The sequence below is a fragment of the Dipodomys merriami genome, unplaced genomic scaffold (genome assembly GCF_024711535.1).
Source record: "Dipodomys merriami isolate MVZ:Mamm:240054 unplaced genomic scaffold, mDipMer1.0.p SCAF_35, whole genome shotgun sequence".
Classification (NCBI taxonomy): domain Eukaryota; kingdom Metazoa; phylum Chordata; class Mammalia; order Rodentia; family Heteromyidae; genus Dipodomys; species Dipodomys merriami.
This window is the reverse complement of record NW_027205048.1, coordinates 8,834,667-8,852,926: the sequence shown is the minus strand read 5'-3', so window position 1 is coordinate 8,852,926 and position 18,260 is coordinate 8,834,667. Positions and strand designations below refer to the sequence as shown.

At 39.8% G+C, this 18,260-nt stretch overlaps 2 protein-coding genes across 2 annotated transcripts in view; one reads left to right on the top strand and one right to left on the bottom strand.

The window, feature by feature from the left end:
• The window catches only part of Pdzd8 (PDZ domain containing 8), a 57,424-nt gene extending 52,266 nt beyond the window's left edge, over positions 1-5,158 (top strand). The window contains exons 4-5 of the mRNA XM_069988107.1: positions 492-654; positions 2,321-5,158. Of these exons, the coding sequence (XP_069844208.1) occupies positions 492-654; positions 2,321-4,521 (2,364 nt within the window). The 3' untranslated portion in view covers positions 4,522-5,158. The remainder of the gene's footprint in view (positions 1-491; positions 655-2,320) is intronic.
• A 2,807-nt stretch (positions 5,159-7,965) lies between these two features.
• Positions 7,966-18,260, bottom strand: part of Slc18a2 (solute carrier family 18 member A2) — a 32,645-nt gene continuing 22,350 nt past the window's right edge. The window contains exon 15 of the mRNA XM_069988108.1: positions 7,966-10,243. Coding sequence (XP_069844209.1) covers positions 10,139-10,243 — 105 coding nt within the window. The 3' untranslated portion in view covers positions 7,966-10,138. The remainder of the gene's footprint in view (positions 10,244-18,260) is intronic.

The following is an 18,260-nucleotide window of genomic DNA, read 5'->3' as shown; positions in this document are numbered from 1 at the left end:
AGTTGAAGCCCCAGGGCTAGCATTAAGCAAACAAAAAAAAGCACATCTAATGATGTAAGTTATTTTTATTGTATTTGAAGAAAGCAAGATACAGATTTATATTCAACATATATGATTATATTCACAATGTCAGCTTTGAGACAACTCAATTTTGTTTTATATATATGAGAAAACAGAAAATATTACAGTTTTAAAGCATGTTTGCAAGTGGTTTTCTTTTCATTTTGCCTGTTTATTTCCAAATTTTCTACAGAGAGCATGGATCTTTAATAAGTCACATTGAAGACTTTCACTTTTTGATGGCTTACCTGTAGCCTAAGAGTTTATCAGTTTATATGGTTGCAGTGATTTCATCTTTTGTCTGTAACTATAGTCATCACATTGTACAAAAGTCACAGTCAGCTGTGGTGTTCTCAGTGTGTACTGTTACCTCACTCCACAGCTACAAATTCATTGGATCTGTTTTTATGTTTTTTTACCCTTTATCAAAGGTTGAATTGATAAAAGGGAATTTACAAAGTGTTGGACTTACACTTCGTCTTGTTCAGTCAACTGATGGGTATGGTGGACATGTTATAATTGAAACTGTGGCCCCAAACTCACCTGCTGCAATTGCAGATCTTCAGCGTGGAGATCGACTCATTGCCATTGGAGGTAATTATGCCAATATGTGCTATACTTTACATATATGGAGAAACTAAATGTAGAATTTGTCATCTCTTCCTGCGTCCTTATTTCTATACCATGTTACTTTTTGTTGCTGTTACTTTTATAAGGAAAGAAAGCAATAAGTGTAGTGTGGTGCCTCAAACCTATAATCTTAGCTAGGAGGCAGGGATTGAAGTTTGAGGCCAGACTAGGAAAAAAAGGTTTCAAGACTCCATCTCAACCAATTGCTGTGCTGAGTGAATTGGCTCTGTCATCCCCAGAGACATAGGGAAGTACAAGTAACAGGATTGCATTTCAGGCTGGCCTGGGCATAAGACGACTCCCTACTCTGAAAAAAAAAAAACAATAGAAAATAGGGCTTGAGTAGGTAAAGCACAAGCCTAGCAAGCATGAGGCCCAAGTTCAAGCTCCAGTATACAAAACAAAATAAAAAATACTAAACTAAGCAAAAATCTGAAGAATTTCTTTAAAATGTTCAAATTTGTCACTTTAATCTTGTTATACTATAAATACTTTCAGGCCACTGTGTGATTTTCCTTCCCATCCCACCTTCTCTATATTTTTGTTGACTGTGAAAGTCGACCTTCACCCTTCTGTACCACAACCTCTATCACCACTCTGAGCCTAAAATCAGCAGTATTAACGCTTGTACCCACATTGGTTCAGACAAGAGAGGCGGGTTATTTGCTTGAATTTGTATGCCTAAGCAGTAGGGTGAACTATGCACAGCAGTGAGAGCAGTGCACAGCTTGAAGTACCTACCCACCCATTGTAGTAGGCTAGTCTAGAGATGTCATGAACACGTGATTAGTCACAGCTGACCTTTTAAAGGCACTGTGATGTGTTCCTCCACAGCTCAGACAATAAATAAGGTAGAGCAGTCCAAATCAGAGAGCATTATCAATGGTAACATGTCACTGAAACTTGTCTTTGACTCAAATCCATTGTAACAATAAAATAGTAAAGAATGATTTAGTTATACACTTACAGCTCAACTAAGATAGTATTTTCACATAGACGTCCCTCTGATCATGGCACAAAACAGGGCTTCTGTCACTTTCATGTATATTCCAGTTACCTAGCCTTGGTATTCAAAAGGGTGTTCCAGTTCAGAAGGCCTGGGGTTAGACCCAAGATTGTGCATCTATAACAAGCACCCACATGATGCTGGTACTGCTGGTCCCTAGACATTAGGAAAGGCATGGACTAGATCTCATCCATTACATAGATTCCCCCCTCAACATCCCCTCAGCTGAAACTGCAATTCAGTTTTTCAGTTTTTATATTCACATATTCCCTGTTTGGGTTTTACCTATATGAGATTTTTAATGTCCCTTTTAGGATTTTGTTTTCATTTACTTATTAGTAAATGCCTGCTCACATCTCATATTTGTTTAAAATATTTTTAACATTTGCTAAAATTATTGAGATATGAGACAGGTATAATATACATTCATTTTTAAAATTAGTCTATTTCTTTTAATACATCATAAACTACCTAAGGTCAACAGATATTTCTCAAAAAATAAAGCTGTAGATAATTGCTTCATTTATTTATTTAAAAAATATTTAGCAACAAAATTGGTAACAGTTGAAATAAGTAAATTTTTATTGCAGTAACTTAGGTTTTTCCTTTTAAATCCTTCATCAGGGGTGAAAATTACATCAACACTGCAAGTGTTGAAGCTTATCAAGCAGGCTGGTGACCGAGTCCTGGTATACTACGAAAGGCCTGTTGGTCAGAGTCATCAAAGCGCAATGCTGCAGGAGAATTTTGGCCATTTGGAAGAAAGCTATTTGCCAGGCGCATGCCAACCAGGCTATGAGGAGGAAGCTGCCGGGTTGGCAGTTGATGCTGAAAACAGAGACTTGGATTCTGAATTTGAAGACTTGGCCAGTGATGTTCGAGTACAAAATGAATTCAAGGATGAGGCACAGTCTTTAAGTCACAGTCCCAAACGTATTCCCACAACACTTTCTGTTAAACCACTTGGCGCTATATCACCAGTTTTAAACCGTAAATTAGTTGCAGGAAGTCATCCACCGCCACCAAAACTTCCATCCAAAGAAGGAAGTAAACCATCAGCCCTAAAACCTTCTGAGGTAACAGACTCAGCACAAGTGTCAAAACCCACCCAAGGACCTACTTTCAAACCTCCTGTGCCACCACGACCACAACTGAAAGTTCCTTTGCCTTCTGCAGACACCCCCACTCAGGCAGAACCGGATGTTGTTGAAAAGCCAGAAAAGGTGCTGCCACCTCCCCCTGCAGATAAATCTGCTGAAAAGCAAGCAAAGAGCATGGATCATGTAGAAGATGCACCTCCATCTAAGCCATTTTCAGCCAAGCAAGAAGTGACAAAAGACTTCACTTCAGAAAGTTCCTGCCCTACTAAAGACAGTTCAGATGACCGCCAGACTTGGGAGTCATCAGAAATTCTCTATCGTAACAAGGTAGGAAAATGGACAAGAAGCAGAGCATCCTGTTTGTTTGACATAGATGCCTGCCACAGATACCTAAACATCGCATTGTGGTGCCGGGATCCTTTCAAGTTGGGGGGTCTCATCTGTTTGGGCCACATTAGTTTAAAACTTGAAGAGGTAGCTTTGGGGTGCCTAGCTACATCAAACATGGAGTACCTTTCAAAATTCAGGCTGGAAGCCCCTGCACCCAAGGCCATGGTCACAAGAACTGCTCTCCGTAATCTGAGTATGCAGAAGGGCTTCAATGATAAATTCTGCTTTGGTGACATTACTGTTCACTTCAAATATTTGAAGGAAGGAGAACCAGACCACCATGTAGTTACTAATGTAGAGAAAGAGAAAGAATTCCACGTGGTCGAAGAAGCTTCTGCCCTGCCTAAAGAGGAGCACTTAGTTGGACAAACAGGCTCACCAGAAAATAAACATAGTTTCCAAGATACTCAGTTCCAAAACCCAACCTGGTGTGACTACTGTAAGAAAAAAGTTTGGACAAAAGCTGCTTCCCAGTGTATGTTCTGTGCTTACGTTTGTCATAAAAAATGTCAAGAGAAGTGTCTAGCTGAGACTCCTCTGTGTGGAGCAACTGAGAGGAGAATGGACCGGGCCCTGAAAAACCTTAGACTGGAAGGACAGGAACCCCTCCTGGGCCTGCCTCCCCGTGCTGAAACCGAACCTAACAAGTCAGTCAATAAAACAACAGGTTTGACCAGGCACATTATCAATACTAGCTCTCGCTTGCTAAATTTGCGGCAAGTCTCTAAAACGCGCCTTGCAGAACCAGGAACTGATCTCGTAGAACCTTCACCAAAACATACACCCAACACATCAGACAACGAAGGCAGTGACACAGAAGTCTGTGGTCCCAACAGCCCTTCCAAACGGGGAAACAGTGCAGGAATAAAGTTAGTGCGAAAGGAAGGTGGGCTGGATGACAGTGTTTTCATTGCAGTTAAAGAAATTGGCCGTGATCTGTACAGAGGCTTGCCCACGGAGGAGAGGATCCAGAAGCTAGAGTTCATGTTGGATAAGCTGCAGAATGAAATTGATCAGGAGTTGGAACACAATAATTCCCTCGTTAGAGAAGAAAAAGAGACAAGTGATACCAGGAAAAAATCACTTCTTTCTGCTGCTTTGGCTAAATCAGGTGAAAGACTACAAGCTCTAACACTTCTAATGATTCACTATAGAGCAGGCATTGAAGATATTGAAACTTTAGAAAGTCTGTCATTAGACCAACACTCAAAAAAAATAAGCAAGTACACAGATGAAACGGAAGAAGATCTTGATAGTGAAATAAGCCAACTGATGGACTCTCAGCCATTCAGCAACATCTCCGATGACTTATTTGGCCCATCCGAGTCTGTGTAAAGAAGGACTGTTTAAACTTTCATATGGTTGGGGACAAGGTACATCTATAGTACCACAAATGCAACCATGTTTCGATCTTCTCACAGTGCTCTTTGGCTTGCTTTCTCAGTTATTTGTTCCAGTAAGGACAAGGGTGTAAAAAGTTGTTTTCCAGCACAAATGTGACCAGCTCACCAAATTGTTTTGGGTTACATTTATAGCTATGCTTTTTTGGGTTTATACTGGGAATTGGTTTTTACTAATTTATTTTTAACTTTTTCTAATTATGTAATTATGTAAGTTTAATTCATGTTTATATATGTGTGATATCTCACTGTTATTTTCCTTCTTAGTTTCTGAATTCGTGTTAAATAGATATTGTCCAACTTCTTGAAATCTTTTGATTTGCATCACGGTTATATAACAACAAATTTGCTGCATGCCCAAATTGACAACGGCAATCACTGAGGGAACAGGTTTTAATCTTCGTTTTGTGTTAGAAAGTTTGTCAGCTCCACTTGCTTGAGATTTTTGTTGTTTTGGGCTTGGGGGTAACTTTGTTTTGTTTTTGCCAAATGTAACACAAAAGCAGATGCTGCAGCTTTATTAATATGTTATGCTGATTTAGTAAAAAAAAAAAAAACACAACTTTTTTTTTTACATATTGCTTGCTTTCTGTGCTGTGAAAGTTTTTTCTAAAGCTTTTGTGCAGGTGAAGTATAGTAAAAGTAAAATGGTACAATGAAGAGCAAGATGTAATAGGGGATAAATATAATAGAGAGTTGGTGAGGAATTCTGTAAACACTTCCTGAAAAACAGTAAGAGTAGGATTTTGAAATGCTTTCAGTATATCAGTGCTTTCCCAAGCATTTAGGCTGATTTTTCATCTTCAGGTTTCCCGTAGGAAATAAAGCGTGTACAAGGATATTTAAAATCTCAGAAGACTATTCTTAAAATGACTGTGTTGATAACTGGGTTTATTCTTTTCTAATTTTCATGTAGGAATATGAAGCAAAGGAGAAGAATCAAGCAAAACCTATTTATTGCTTCATCTGGTGTCTTAACAGGCTTTAAGGGAATGATGATCATTCTGAAAACTTTGGTAATTCAGACTGTCTTAATTATTTATAAAAAGGAAACTAAAATGGACAGTGTATATGGGAATTGATTTCTGAAAATAAAGCCTGCCCTAACACTGGGTCTATCTTATGGGTCCCAGTAATACACAACTGGGGGAAGATGTGAGCACTTGACCTCTCTTGGTATTCCTTAAAAGTCTGAGCCTGTTATATACCCATAAAATAGATAAGTATGTCATGGTTTTTTTTCCCTTTTGCTGATAACTGCTAAGATAAATTATACATAAACCAACATGAATTTTAAAGTAGGTGGAATAGCTCTTATGGTGGGGCAGGAAAATGCATAGTGTAATAGCAAGGCTGTCCAGGCTTATACAGAGTGTAGTTCAAGCTCTTCCAATAATGAGCTGTGCAACTATAGGCAAGTCTCAGGAGGGCTTTGTGTGGCTTTTTCCCTGTCTCTGAAGAGAGAAGAATCATACTTAAATACTCTGAACTACCTCACAGGATTGTTGTGAGGAAAAAACATAACTGCAAAAGCACTTAGCAAGCTACACAAATCAGAGCCATCATTTCTATGAGAAAAACATTTTTGAGGGTAGAAAAGTTATTCCATTTTTAAACTCTATAGCCAACTTTCATTCCTATTATTTTACTAAGGGAAATCTTAGGGCACTCAATATCTTTCTTAGCTAGGTTTATAACAATAGTATATCGATGTAAGCTCTTTTTCACTGTTTATTTAAGCATGTTTGCCTTCTAAAAGAACACCCTCCTCATAGAAGACTTTCAACACCAAACTCACCGAAAACTAAAATGTTTGCTCCCATAGCACATGCTTGAAATGATCTGCCCAACATATAACCGTGTTTCATCTTGTAAAAAGATAAGTTGAAGATGAGTGTTGGTAAGTTGCTGGTGTTTATGGATTAAACCACAGATGTCTAAGTGATACCTAAGCATGCTTCTGAAACTGATGTGTTTGAAAGAGCTATAGAAATAATGCAGAACTTTGGTTTCCTAAGAATCTACTAATGTTTTAAAGTATTTAACTCTGCAGAAACACTGTTACGGGAAGCTCAGTAACGCTGCTAATGACATTGTAAAATATACTGTTAGTGTAGTACGATATTTTTCTATCTACTGGGAAGACAGTAGCAGGCATCACAGTTGTACTTTAGTGCAAGAGGGAACACTCGAAATAGCCTAGAGTATAGTAAGGTATGAAGCTTCATGCTAAAAAGTTGTATTATATTACATTACTGATGTAATCTTGCTGCCATGCTATGTTATCAATAGCTTAAAATAATAATAAAGACTACCACAGGAAACAAGAATATCTTCATTTGATGACCTCTAAAAAACAAAGTGATTGCTGCATCTCTATAATAACCTTGCCTGGTATAATTTGGCCATGCAGCCAAGAGAACAGTCAACTTTTGCTAAACAAAATTGCAAAAGCAGTAAAGTTTAGTTGTTAACTTATTAGCTTATGAAATATATAGATTTGCTTCTGCTGTATAGTAATAGACTATACATAAGACCCTGTTTCAAAAACAATCTATTTAAAATGTATTTTCTTCATTAGTATTTAGATGAATGGGTTTGACAGAAATGAGCACTAAGCATTACTTTACAGTTGTTATATACTACATCTCCATATTAGCCTCATTCTTCAGTATCACAACCAGCTGGAATATTATGTGGCTATTTTCTGATTCTGAGAGGAGGGAATACTACCTGAATATTTTGGCAGTACTTTCAGGTTCTAAATTTAAGTATCTCTACTTTAAGGCAGTTTGAAAATATTTCATCCTTACTAATAGTAAAAAATAAAATTGTAAGTTCCCTAAAAGTACATTTAATATCACTTTAACTTTAAAATGTATTACCTTAATTTCTAAACTGAGATAATAGTTTCCCTTACACAAGAAAGTGGAGGTCTCCCTCATCTTTTTAGTCCTGGATGCCCTCTGAATTAAAACTGGACCCTCAGTCCTAGAAGCTGTACATATGCATCCTATTCCAGAACTTCCAAGGCTCCAAAGACCCTTGTCTTACACAGCATTTGTCAAATGACTAGGCATTGTGGCTATTTTTATCAGACCGTGATGTACAGTAGTAACAAATAGAAATTAGGAGAAACAACGAAAATGCTTTCCACGCACAATGTGACTAATTGCATATTTCATTTGAAAACAAATTATGGGAAGACAAAAGGTATGGTTCACACTAACCTGCAGTGCCTTTTATCCAACCAATTCCTGCAAGCAAAATAGTTTAAGAAACTAATTAATATCCACAGTCAAAATAATACCTTACAAATTTTATTCCAATAAGAATATTTGGTTTATGAAAAAATACAGGCAGACATAGTGCATTGGCCATAAGATTTATTAAGTAAACTAGCTTAAACATGAATAGGACAGATACACTTAGCAGTCAAATGGAAGCTGGATAGTCATTGCTACCTCATGGTTTTTGTGTCTGTATTATCAAGTACAAGCATAAAAAGCCACCTCTTTTTAAAAAAATGAATTCAGAGAGCTGTGTATTCTTTGTCCTGATACATACATAATTTCTTAAAACACCTGTTTTCAGAGTCTTAGTAACCCAGACATTAGTCATATAAAAGACCTTAATGAAGGGTGTTTGGGTTTTTCCCAGATACAACATATATTTTGCTTCCCAAACAGCTCGGAGGGAACAAAATATATTTTTTCCCTAAGAATCAACAGCAGGTATATCTTTGCCAGTCACTCTTTAAGAAGAAGCTGAAGCCTCAAAGGCAAAAATAGGAAGAACCACAAACAGAGAATCAATTTATAGCACTTGTTTTTTAAGGCTTTCCTTTGAAGTAGAACAATGCTACCTTTTTTTTTTTTTACCCATACAAGGAGCTCCTCCATTGCCACCTTCCAAAGTTGCAGACTTGTATAACTGTCCAATGTTATTGAATATAAAGCCTATTGCTGTCAAACACACTGCACTTACACACCAGACTACAGAGCAACTATCACCCACACAAAAGCTTGATAAAGCAAAAGAACTGTTGGCTGCTTTCCTAGAGAGTGTAATAGTTAATTTGATTGAAGAATATTCTAAAGTTCTGTGCTTCTTGATATCCAAGTTAACACAAACACAATTTCAGCTTAGCAAAACTGACATTAGGAAATTTTTGTTCATGATTACACGACCGCAGAATCAACAAGCATTTGAAATATAGCCCACACACACACACACACACACACACACACACACAATCATCACATTCCAATCTTATACAAAGTGACGTAGATTGACTGTTCACAAACAGCATTTGCTGGTACACTGAAAATTCATCAATGTTGCCATGCTTAGAAAAGTTACACTACCTTGCACACAGATGATAAGGCAAACATATATTTTTAGAAGTTTGGATGTTCTTTTCTCTCTGGGAAAGGCGATAACACATCCTGGCCACCCAATTATCTTTTATCTGTTTTCCTAACATAATTAAAGACAAGTTCATTGATCTGTTTAAAACTTGCCTTCACACACCGGTGTCACTTTCCAGAGGCTAGAAAATAATAGCTGCAAACAATTTCAAAAGTAATAGATCCCTAGAAAAACACTCGGATGACCTGCATAGAGGTCATAGTTAAAAGTTTTATTTTTCAAGATATAGCAGCTACTAGTCTTGTAGGTTTCTTTTTCTAGAACTTGAACTAGGTGTTGATAAGCCTAACCATGCTTAGACAACCTTGACAGTTTAAGGTACAGATGCCCTACATTTTCACTCAATAAGACAAGCATGCGTCTTGAAAACTTGAAGTTCAAAACTACATTAGAGAGCTTTTCTCTACATTTAGAACATTGTTTTTCTCTGGATTTGTGTTCCTTTTTCTCTGGATTTTGTGTTCCTTTCCAACCACATAACATAGAAACATAATTTACCATTTCCTCTCCAGGTGAGTGATTATAGAAAACAAATGCTGGTGAAGATTTATAACTCCAAAAGATAACTAACTCAGTTTCTTTTCTTGCACTTGGGATAACTCAGTTTGACTCAAAAATATATCAATACTAACTACAAGTTAACACTCTGTCAGTGTTGGTCCTTAACATACTGTCTTAACATGGTTGTTTTTCAGACTTCTAGTTTCTTGTTGGAAAAGTCTCAGATAATGTGTGCTTTAAACACTCATTACCAATATTCAGAAAAAATAGATTTTTTGTCCAAGTGTTTGTGAATGTAAGTTAAAAAATTATATTTGATTTGGATTCAAATATTTATAGATTTACAATATACCTATTTCGTCAAAATATATTGTATAATATTTAATAAAATCAAATACATAAAATAAAGTTTTCAACACTATTTATACAAACCACTAGAAAAGCCGCTTTTTCTTTATAAGGCTGTTGGCAGTCGTTCATAACCATGGAAAGAAAGAATCACCTTTGGTTGTTTTACTCTTTGCCAGGGATGGATGGTGTGTGACTAAGACAACTCTGCACGAGTCATTTCACTGGAAACACTTCTAATACAGTTAAACACTCGGATGACTTAGAGAGTCTCAGTCACTTTCAGATTCCTCATCATCGCCTAACGGGTAGGACTGGATATTATTCTGGGTGTACATTTTTGTTTTAACTGGGCAGTTGTGATCCATGAGAATAGCCTGGAAGAGAGCAGGGTGCAAGAACATTACTTGTTATGTAATGATAACCACTTTAACCCACTGCTTTTAAGCATTCCTAGTTTTAAAGCTCTGCCATAATCTGCTGTGATCATCCAGTCACTCAGCTCAACCCAGGTGCTCGTGATTCCATACTAAGTGAAAATTCCCGACAACAGGGAATGGCAGAAGTCATCTCAGCAGTATTTTCATTATACCATTACACTCTACACTGGGGAGCCAAGTTAGGTGAGTTAGCTTTGAGAAGAGTTAGAATGTTATAAATGGAGTTGCAGTCTGCCCATACACTTCACTGCAACAGCACACTTCAAAAAGGTGTGTAAAGGGACTCAGTACAAACATGCAACAGCCTGAACTAAAATGCAATCCATTTGTAACCCTGGATCTGCTTCTGATGCCAACCATCAACACAGACCATTCTTATAATGTAAGACCATGTCACTGTCCCCTCGTAGGTCATTTCCTGTCCAAACACCCAGAACACATATTTTTCTGTACATGTATGCTCTAGGTCCTCTCCAGAACCTGGCTGTCCTCTGGCTCAAATGCATGGTTATCTTTTAACAAGCTTCATGCCTTTCTTTGTTGTTATTGAACATTAAAATATAGTGTGACTGCAATATATTTTTTTGAGCATTTAGCCAATCCTTTCAAGTGTCCAGAACCAAGCATGTACTCTGATAATACAGCTGCCATTTGTCATGTCAGGGATAGGCCAAGCACTTTAGATGTAGTGCTTCAGCTTCACAGTTGCCCTGTGGAGTAGACTGAGAAAGAAGACAGGAGTAAAAGAACTTGACCACAGGACATGCTTCCATCTTCTCAGTGTCCCAGGAGACTGGCTCCAAGACACACTCTTCATCAAGTCCCTTAAAGCAGTGTATTCACATGTAACATATGCATATATGTATATCCTCTATACATTTTATTTTTTGTATGTGTGCCTGTACCAGGGCTTGAATTCAGATCCTGAGTCTGTCCCTTAGCTTTTTTGCTCAAGGCTAGCACTCTACCACTTGAGACAGTTCTGCTTCCAGCTGTTTTGGTGGCTAATTGGAGATTTAAAAAAAATATATATATATGTATATATATATGTGTGTGTATATATATATACATATATATATATATATATATATATATACATACATACATATATATATATATGCTGGGCGCTTGGTGACTCACGCCTGTAATCCTAGCTACTCAGGAGGCTGAGATCTGAGGATCATGGTTCAGAGCCAGCCTGGGCAGGAAAGTCCATGAAACTCTTATCTCCAATAAACCACCAGAAAACTGGAAGTGGCACTGTAGCTCAAGTGATAGAGCGCTAGCCTTGAGCTGAAGAGCTGAGGGATAGCACTCAGGCCCAGAGTTGAAGTCCCATGACTGATTAAAAAAAAAAAATCTCATGGAGTTAATGGCCTATGCTGGCTTCAAACCTTGATCCTCATATTCTCATCCTCCTGAGTAGCTAAGGATTAAAGTGTGAGCCACCAGCACCCAGCCTTTTCTATAATGTATCTCTACATAACTGACAGTATCCAATACAATCTAAACATGCTATGTAAATAGTTGTCATACTGTTATTTAGGAAACAATGAGCAAAGTACCTGTTGGTACACATTTCTTTTTCTGAATAATTTGTATCCAAGCTCAGTTTAATTCACAGATGCAGAGCCTATGGATACACAGTGTTGACAGCCAGCTAGAATGGGGCAGAGGAGGCTGAAGCAGCCTCAGAACAGAGTCCACCCTGCCAACACAGGATGGCAGCTGCAGGAGTGCAGAAAAGGGCAGTGGAAGGTCATGTGCAACTTGAATTCTCTCCCTCATCAGGTATGTCTCACACCATTCTCCTCCACACAAACTGTTCCCAGTACCTGTCAGCACCATTTTCAGATCTAAAGGGATTTAAATGTTTCTGTTATTGGTCTTGTTGCAATCTACCTTGGTGTCTGTGAGCTTCTTCTCCTGCACATGGGATACACGACTCCACTCAGTACTTAACCTTTATTATTTCCCAGGAAATTCTCAAATGTCCTGAAGAAAAGGACTTCCTAGACCTCTGAGTCAGATTGGCAGCAACGGACTTAACTGTTTCTGATTATGCTGCTTGCTGAGTGAATTGATTCCTGTATTTAATAGAGCCCAATTTCTAAAACTAATTGAGGCAACAGACATTGTACACCTGAACTGTTTCCCCATGTTACACAAAGGTTTAACCTCCTACTAACTATGATGTTCCCAGATTAGGATCTCACAAAGAAATGTGCCCAAATTGCACTGTGGGGTGGAGCAGGTTAAAATGAAATTCCAAGTTCCTCTGTCATGTGACAGTCATTCAACTAACAGGAGCTTCCAGGGCACCTAGTAGGCACCTGTCCATCACTTCTTGTGTCACCAACTGAATTGTACAAGTGAGAACTGGTCCTCCAAGCTCACAAGTGGATTGCTTACTAAGGATTACGTGCCTGCTAGTTACACAGAGGAGGTAGGGGTTGGGAAGCTTGAAAGATAAAAGGATTTGAACAGCAAATTTGGTGGCAGATGAACGAAGCATGGATGATTTATCAAACACTTAAGTGAAACAGGGACACCAAGCCAGAAGATCACCAGTGATCTGATTACTAGGCAACATAAAACATCCACTGGGAAATCCTACCAGGACCAGGCTCTGCAAGGCCTACAATGCCAGCTGTGGGCTTTGGCCCTTACTTGGCTCACAGGCAGCAAGATCACTGGAAAGAATGGCAGTTGATGCTTTCTTTACAATTACCTTCCATCTTTTTACCCATCTGCCATTATACCCTTGTATGTAATCTTCATAAATACCATTGGTCCTAGGGATAGACATGGACTATGAACTCCATAAAAACTGTGCAGCAGGGAAGACATTCAGATAGCCTGATTAATTGGCATCACACAGACACAAATGATCAGAATTACCAATACAGCCAAACTGTATTTGTCAACAGCCTGTTTCAGGTAAATGAAATATTATTTAGGCTTTTAAAACCTAGTTTACTGGCTTCAGACCCTGTCCAAAAAGACAATAGTTGCACTTTATTTTTTCAAGAAGTTACATATACTAAAATAAACCAGATGTATGTAATATTTCAGAAGTACCCTGAAAAGAGACATGAACAGCATCAAGTGGGTAAGTCGAGTACAGGAGAGACAAGTGCCAGTGGCCCACAGGGTATGCAGGTAAAATAAATCTGCCCTCCACACACTGCAGTGGGAAAGAGGCAAAGCAACCTACAGCTGAAGAGGAAAGGGGAGGGTCTGGCACCTGAGGTGAGCAAAGTTCAGAAACTGAGAGCCCTGGCCAAGCCCCCACTGAATTCCATGCTCATGTCAGACACAGAGTGGAACTGGAACCTGCAAGGCTGTGAAGACATGTCACCCCACATGAAGCACTGAAGAACCATGAGTTCCATAATGGGTCAATGAAAGACTAAAAGCTTTAAGTGAGTGCTCTAGTTTTAGAAACTTTGAAGGGTTCCAGCCTAGAGCAGAAGCTTTATTTTCTTTAGTATGACTAGAAAAAACGGATGGCTTTGTATCCACTCTAGAAGTGCCCTGCAAGGGGACAAATGTCACCCAGTAGAATTTAATATTCAGGGCATGTCTGGTCTCATCAGCTTCTGGCTGTCCAGCCATGGTGTTCAGGAACCAAGGCTTAAAAGATCTCACAAAAACATCCGGTAGAAAGAACCTGAAATCTCCAAATCACCTCTTTTCTTGACCTGGCAACAACTAAAAACCAAGAGTAAGACTAGGTAGTCACTGGTAGCTTACATCTGTAATCCTAGCTGCCCAGAAAGAGGCTGAGATCAAAGCAGTTCAAAGACAGCCTGGGCAAGAAAGTCCCTGAGACTCTTATTCCAGTTAATCAACAAAAAGCTGAAAGTAGAGCTGTGACTCCAGTGGTAGAACACCACCAGCTTTGAGAAAAAAAAAAAAAGGAAAAGCATCCAAACTCTTGAGTTCAAGCCCCAGTACGTGTATACACACACACACACACACACACACACACACACACACACACACACACACACACACACACACACACACACACACACAGAACACCACCAGCTTTGAGAAAAAAAAAAGGAAAAGCATCCAAACTCTTGAGTTCAAGCCCCAGTACTAGTACGTGTACACACACACACACACACACACACACACACACACACACACACACACACAGAGAACACCACCAGCTTTGAGAAAAAAAAAAAGGAAAAGCATCCAAACTCTTGAGTTCAAGCCCCAGTACTAGTACGTGTACACACACACACACACACACACACACACACACACACACACACACACACACACACACACACACACACACACACACACACACACACACACACACACACACACACACACACACCCTAAAATACTTTTTATAATAATTCTTCAGCCTGTAAAGGAAAATCCACACCAAAATGCAACTCTTCTCAACTGGGTTTTTGAGAGTTAATGACTGCCTGTGCATTGGTCTTTTCTCTGAAGAGTTTTCCTCAAATGGCAATGTTGATATTTCTTACACTTGAAGAGGGACTTGAGTAATAAGGATTTGTGTCATCCCCACTCCCACCCCCACCCTACCACCATGCTGCCTTGGTTGATAACACTGATTACAAAGAACAGAGATCCGGTAAACCAAATGGAAGAAAAACTCAAGTGCTCACAAACTAATTCATGATTCTATAACATGTGATCTGTGAGAATAGCATTAATTCTTGCAATACAAAACAGCTTAAGCTTAAACTCCTTTTACCAGGATGCTGCTTAATGAAAGCATTCTTTGCTCAGGATGGATGCCTTCTTCTGGCTCAAATGTCCCTTGCACTTGAGAGCTGCTAATTCTGGACACCAACCCTTGTCTGTGTTGGGCTTTCTCAAGTGAGTGGTAATGAATCCTTTCTCCCCATGGCACAGCTGTCCTGCTGCATGCCACCTTATCATTAGGTGCTATCGGCTTCCACCCGCTTTCTTCCTGCTCTGCTTGCACAATGAGCAGGCGGCAGCTGCTGGCCACCGCCCTCCAATGTTACTATTATGCCACTCAAATGGCATCCTCCATTATAGGCATCAATTATGGGCAGCGAGACACACATCTCACAATTTTAATGATTTATCTTGCTAGGCCCTTATTAAAGATTGTGGCATTTAACAGTGAAAGTGGCTTTCAGAAAACTGATTCTTATGGTTTTGCCTTTCAGAATTGTGTCTTCCACTTCCTCCAGCATTTTTTAAATGAACTGAACACTGGTTCCGAAGCAGAAAGGGAAGGAGTCCAGAGGCCTGCCTTCTTCCATTTTGCAGAAAACTGTAGTGCCTGGTGGGTAGCACACCCCCACCCCACTGTGCTCCCACCTCATGTATTTCCTCCATCAGCTCAGATAGGCGGTCATGCTGTCACCCACAGACAGATAACACCCCCCCCCACTACATCTGCTGCCTTAACCAGGGACTCCCGGCCAGCAATTCTGGTGCCTGTGTGGGAAAAGGAAGCTCTGACATTGCAAAGAGAAGTCAGGCAGGACATTGGGGTTCTGCTGAGTGAACAGGGTCAGACCGAGCACCAGATAAACTAGGCAAAGTGAGTAGGAAATACTGAAGACAGTAACACGTTTACTGAGCCTGACAGAGGCCAAGCACCCTGATGAAGTCTATCATGTGATCCGCATTGTACCCCTCTGAGATCAGTGCTCTCATTAAGCCATGCAACAGAGGAAAAGACTAAGAACTATATAGACTACAAGGGGCGGCCCACAGTGTAGCTGCTCCAGGCCCATACCAGCCCCTCTCCTTCCTCATGAGTCTGAATAGTCACTCAGGTGACAGAAGCATTTGCAGGTGATTCTGTTTGTCTGGTCAAAAAGGGGTGGAGGTAAACTTCATTCAACCTTAGTCAAATTGATAGGTAGCTCACGTGTCAGCTCTCCTCAGTGCTGTGCTGATAGTGCTCTGGCCCACTGGCCAACGTCCTCCGCTTCTCCAGCCACAGAAAGTAGTTGTGGGAATGGATATAGTGAGGCTATAGTGGAGTGGGAGTGGATAGAGAGAGGCTGGACACAGAAAGTCCCTGAGGAAAGGGAGCTAGAGATGCAGCAAGAGAAAGGAAAGGGGCCACCCCCACCCCAGGACCTCCACGGCACCTGCCCCCTTTCCTAGGGGTCCTATAGGTTGTGACAAACTCTGAGTTTGCTGGTTAAATCTCTTACCTCAAGACACAAAGCCAAGGCTCAGAACTTGGTGCATTTTTAAGATACAATGTATGAATTAATGAACAATGGAAAAATGCTCCCAAATGTAGGCTATGCATAAACTAACTGGAGGTTGTGCCTTTAATTCCACTTTTGGGAGAAACCATCAGAGTGGTTCAGGAAAATGCCAACTCATGAAGACTCACTCGGTTCAAGTTTCAGAAAAGACTGCCAACGTACTTCCAAGAGAATCTTACAGAGGAGCCTCACATGTGTTCAAGGAGAACATGTGTTCTCCTTATAGTAGGATGAGCTCTCAGCACGGGTTCTTAAAAACCAGCGTATCACTCCCGGTTTGAGTGGTTACCACAAACACTTAGCTGCTTTGGGTTCGGTAAAGTACGCACCATTGAAAGGGCATTCATTGCCGTGGTTGAAGAAAACCCACTGTTTGAACTTGTTCAAAAGAGGAACCCCATCTGCATTTTACATCTGGCTATGATTCTGTCATGAAGTTATAGAATAAACGGGTCTCTATGCTCAGGTGTGTATATCATGTATGTGCTCACATGTGTGCATATACACACACATACATGCCATGATTCTCCACAGGAAAAAACTTCTGAGATCATTACAGAATCTAGCAGATAGCAAGGATAAGATATCAGCTATATCTGAATGTTGTCAGGGGAGGAGAAAAACAAGCAGCACCACAATGGCTGCTCTGGGGAAGCAGAAGAATTATGTTCAATATCAGCCAAAACCAGAGAAAATCAAATTGAATTGCTCTTTTATATACAGTTGATGAAGAAGCTATCCTGTGTGATGCTAATCTATGTAAAAAATAAATTGTATTCAAATTTATGTATTTACTTCTTGGGGTGAAAAAAATCTCTTTAAGACAATTGTGGCAGATCACACATGTAATCCTATCTTCTCAGGAGCCTGAGACCAGGGAGATTGTGGCTTGAGGTCAACCCAAGGAAGAAGTTTGTGAGACCTCCATCTCAACAGAAAAAAAAAATAGATGTGGTGCTATGTACCTGCCGTCCCTGCTATTTGGGAAACATAAAATAGGAGGAACATGGTCCAAGGCTGGCCAGTCAAAAAGCAAGAGACCATATTTGAACAATGAAGCAAAAAGGTGGTTCAAGTGGTAGAGCATCTGCCTAGTAAGTATAAGGCCTTGAGTTCAAACCCTTAATACAGCTAAACAAAGAAAAAAATTAAAATAACCATAAAAGTAGCTATGCACATGTGGCTCACACCTATAATCCTAACTATTCAGGAGGCTAAGATCTGTGGTTCAAAGCCAGCCCGGACAGAAAAGTCCATAAGACTTTTTTTCTTTTTCAGTCCAGTCGTGGGGCCTGAACTCTGGCCTTGGGTGCTCTCACTCAGCTCTTCAGGTCAAGGCTAGCACTCTACCACTTGAGCCACAGTGCCACTTCCAGCTTTTTTCTTTTTGCTTATGTGGTGCTGAGGAATCGAACCCAGGGCCTCATGCATGCAAGGCAAGCGCTCTACCACTGAGCCACCTTCCGAGCCCCCATAAGACTCTTATCTCCAATAAACTACTCAGAAAAAGCTGGAAGTGGTGCTGTGGTTCAAGTAGTAGAGCACTAACCTTGAGCAAAAAGAGACTCAGAGACAGTACTCAGGCCCTGAGTTCAAGACCCAGGATCTGCAAAACCAACAACAACAAATAAGAGTAGTATCAATCAAAGAAGTAACTTCCCTGTGTGGTTCAATATAAACAGGAATTTTCACCATTT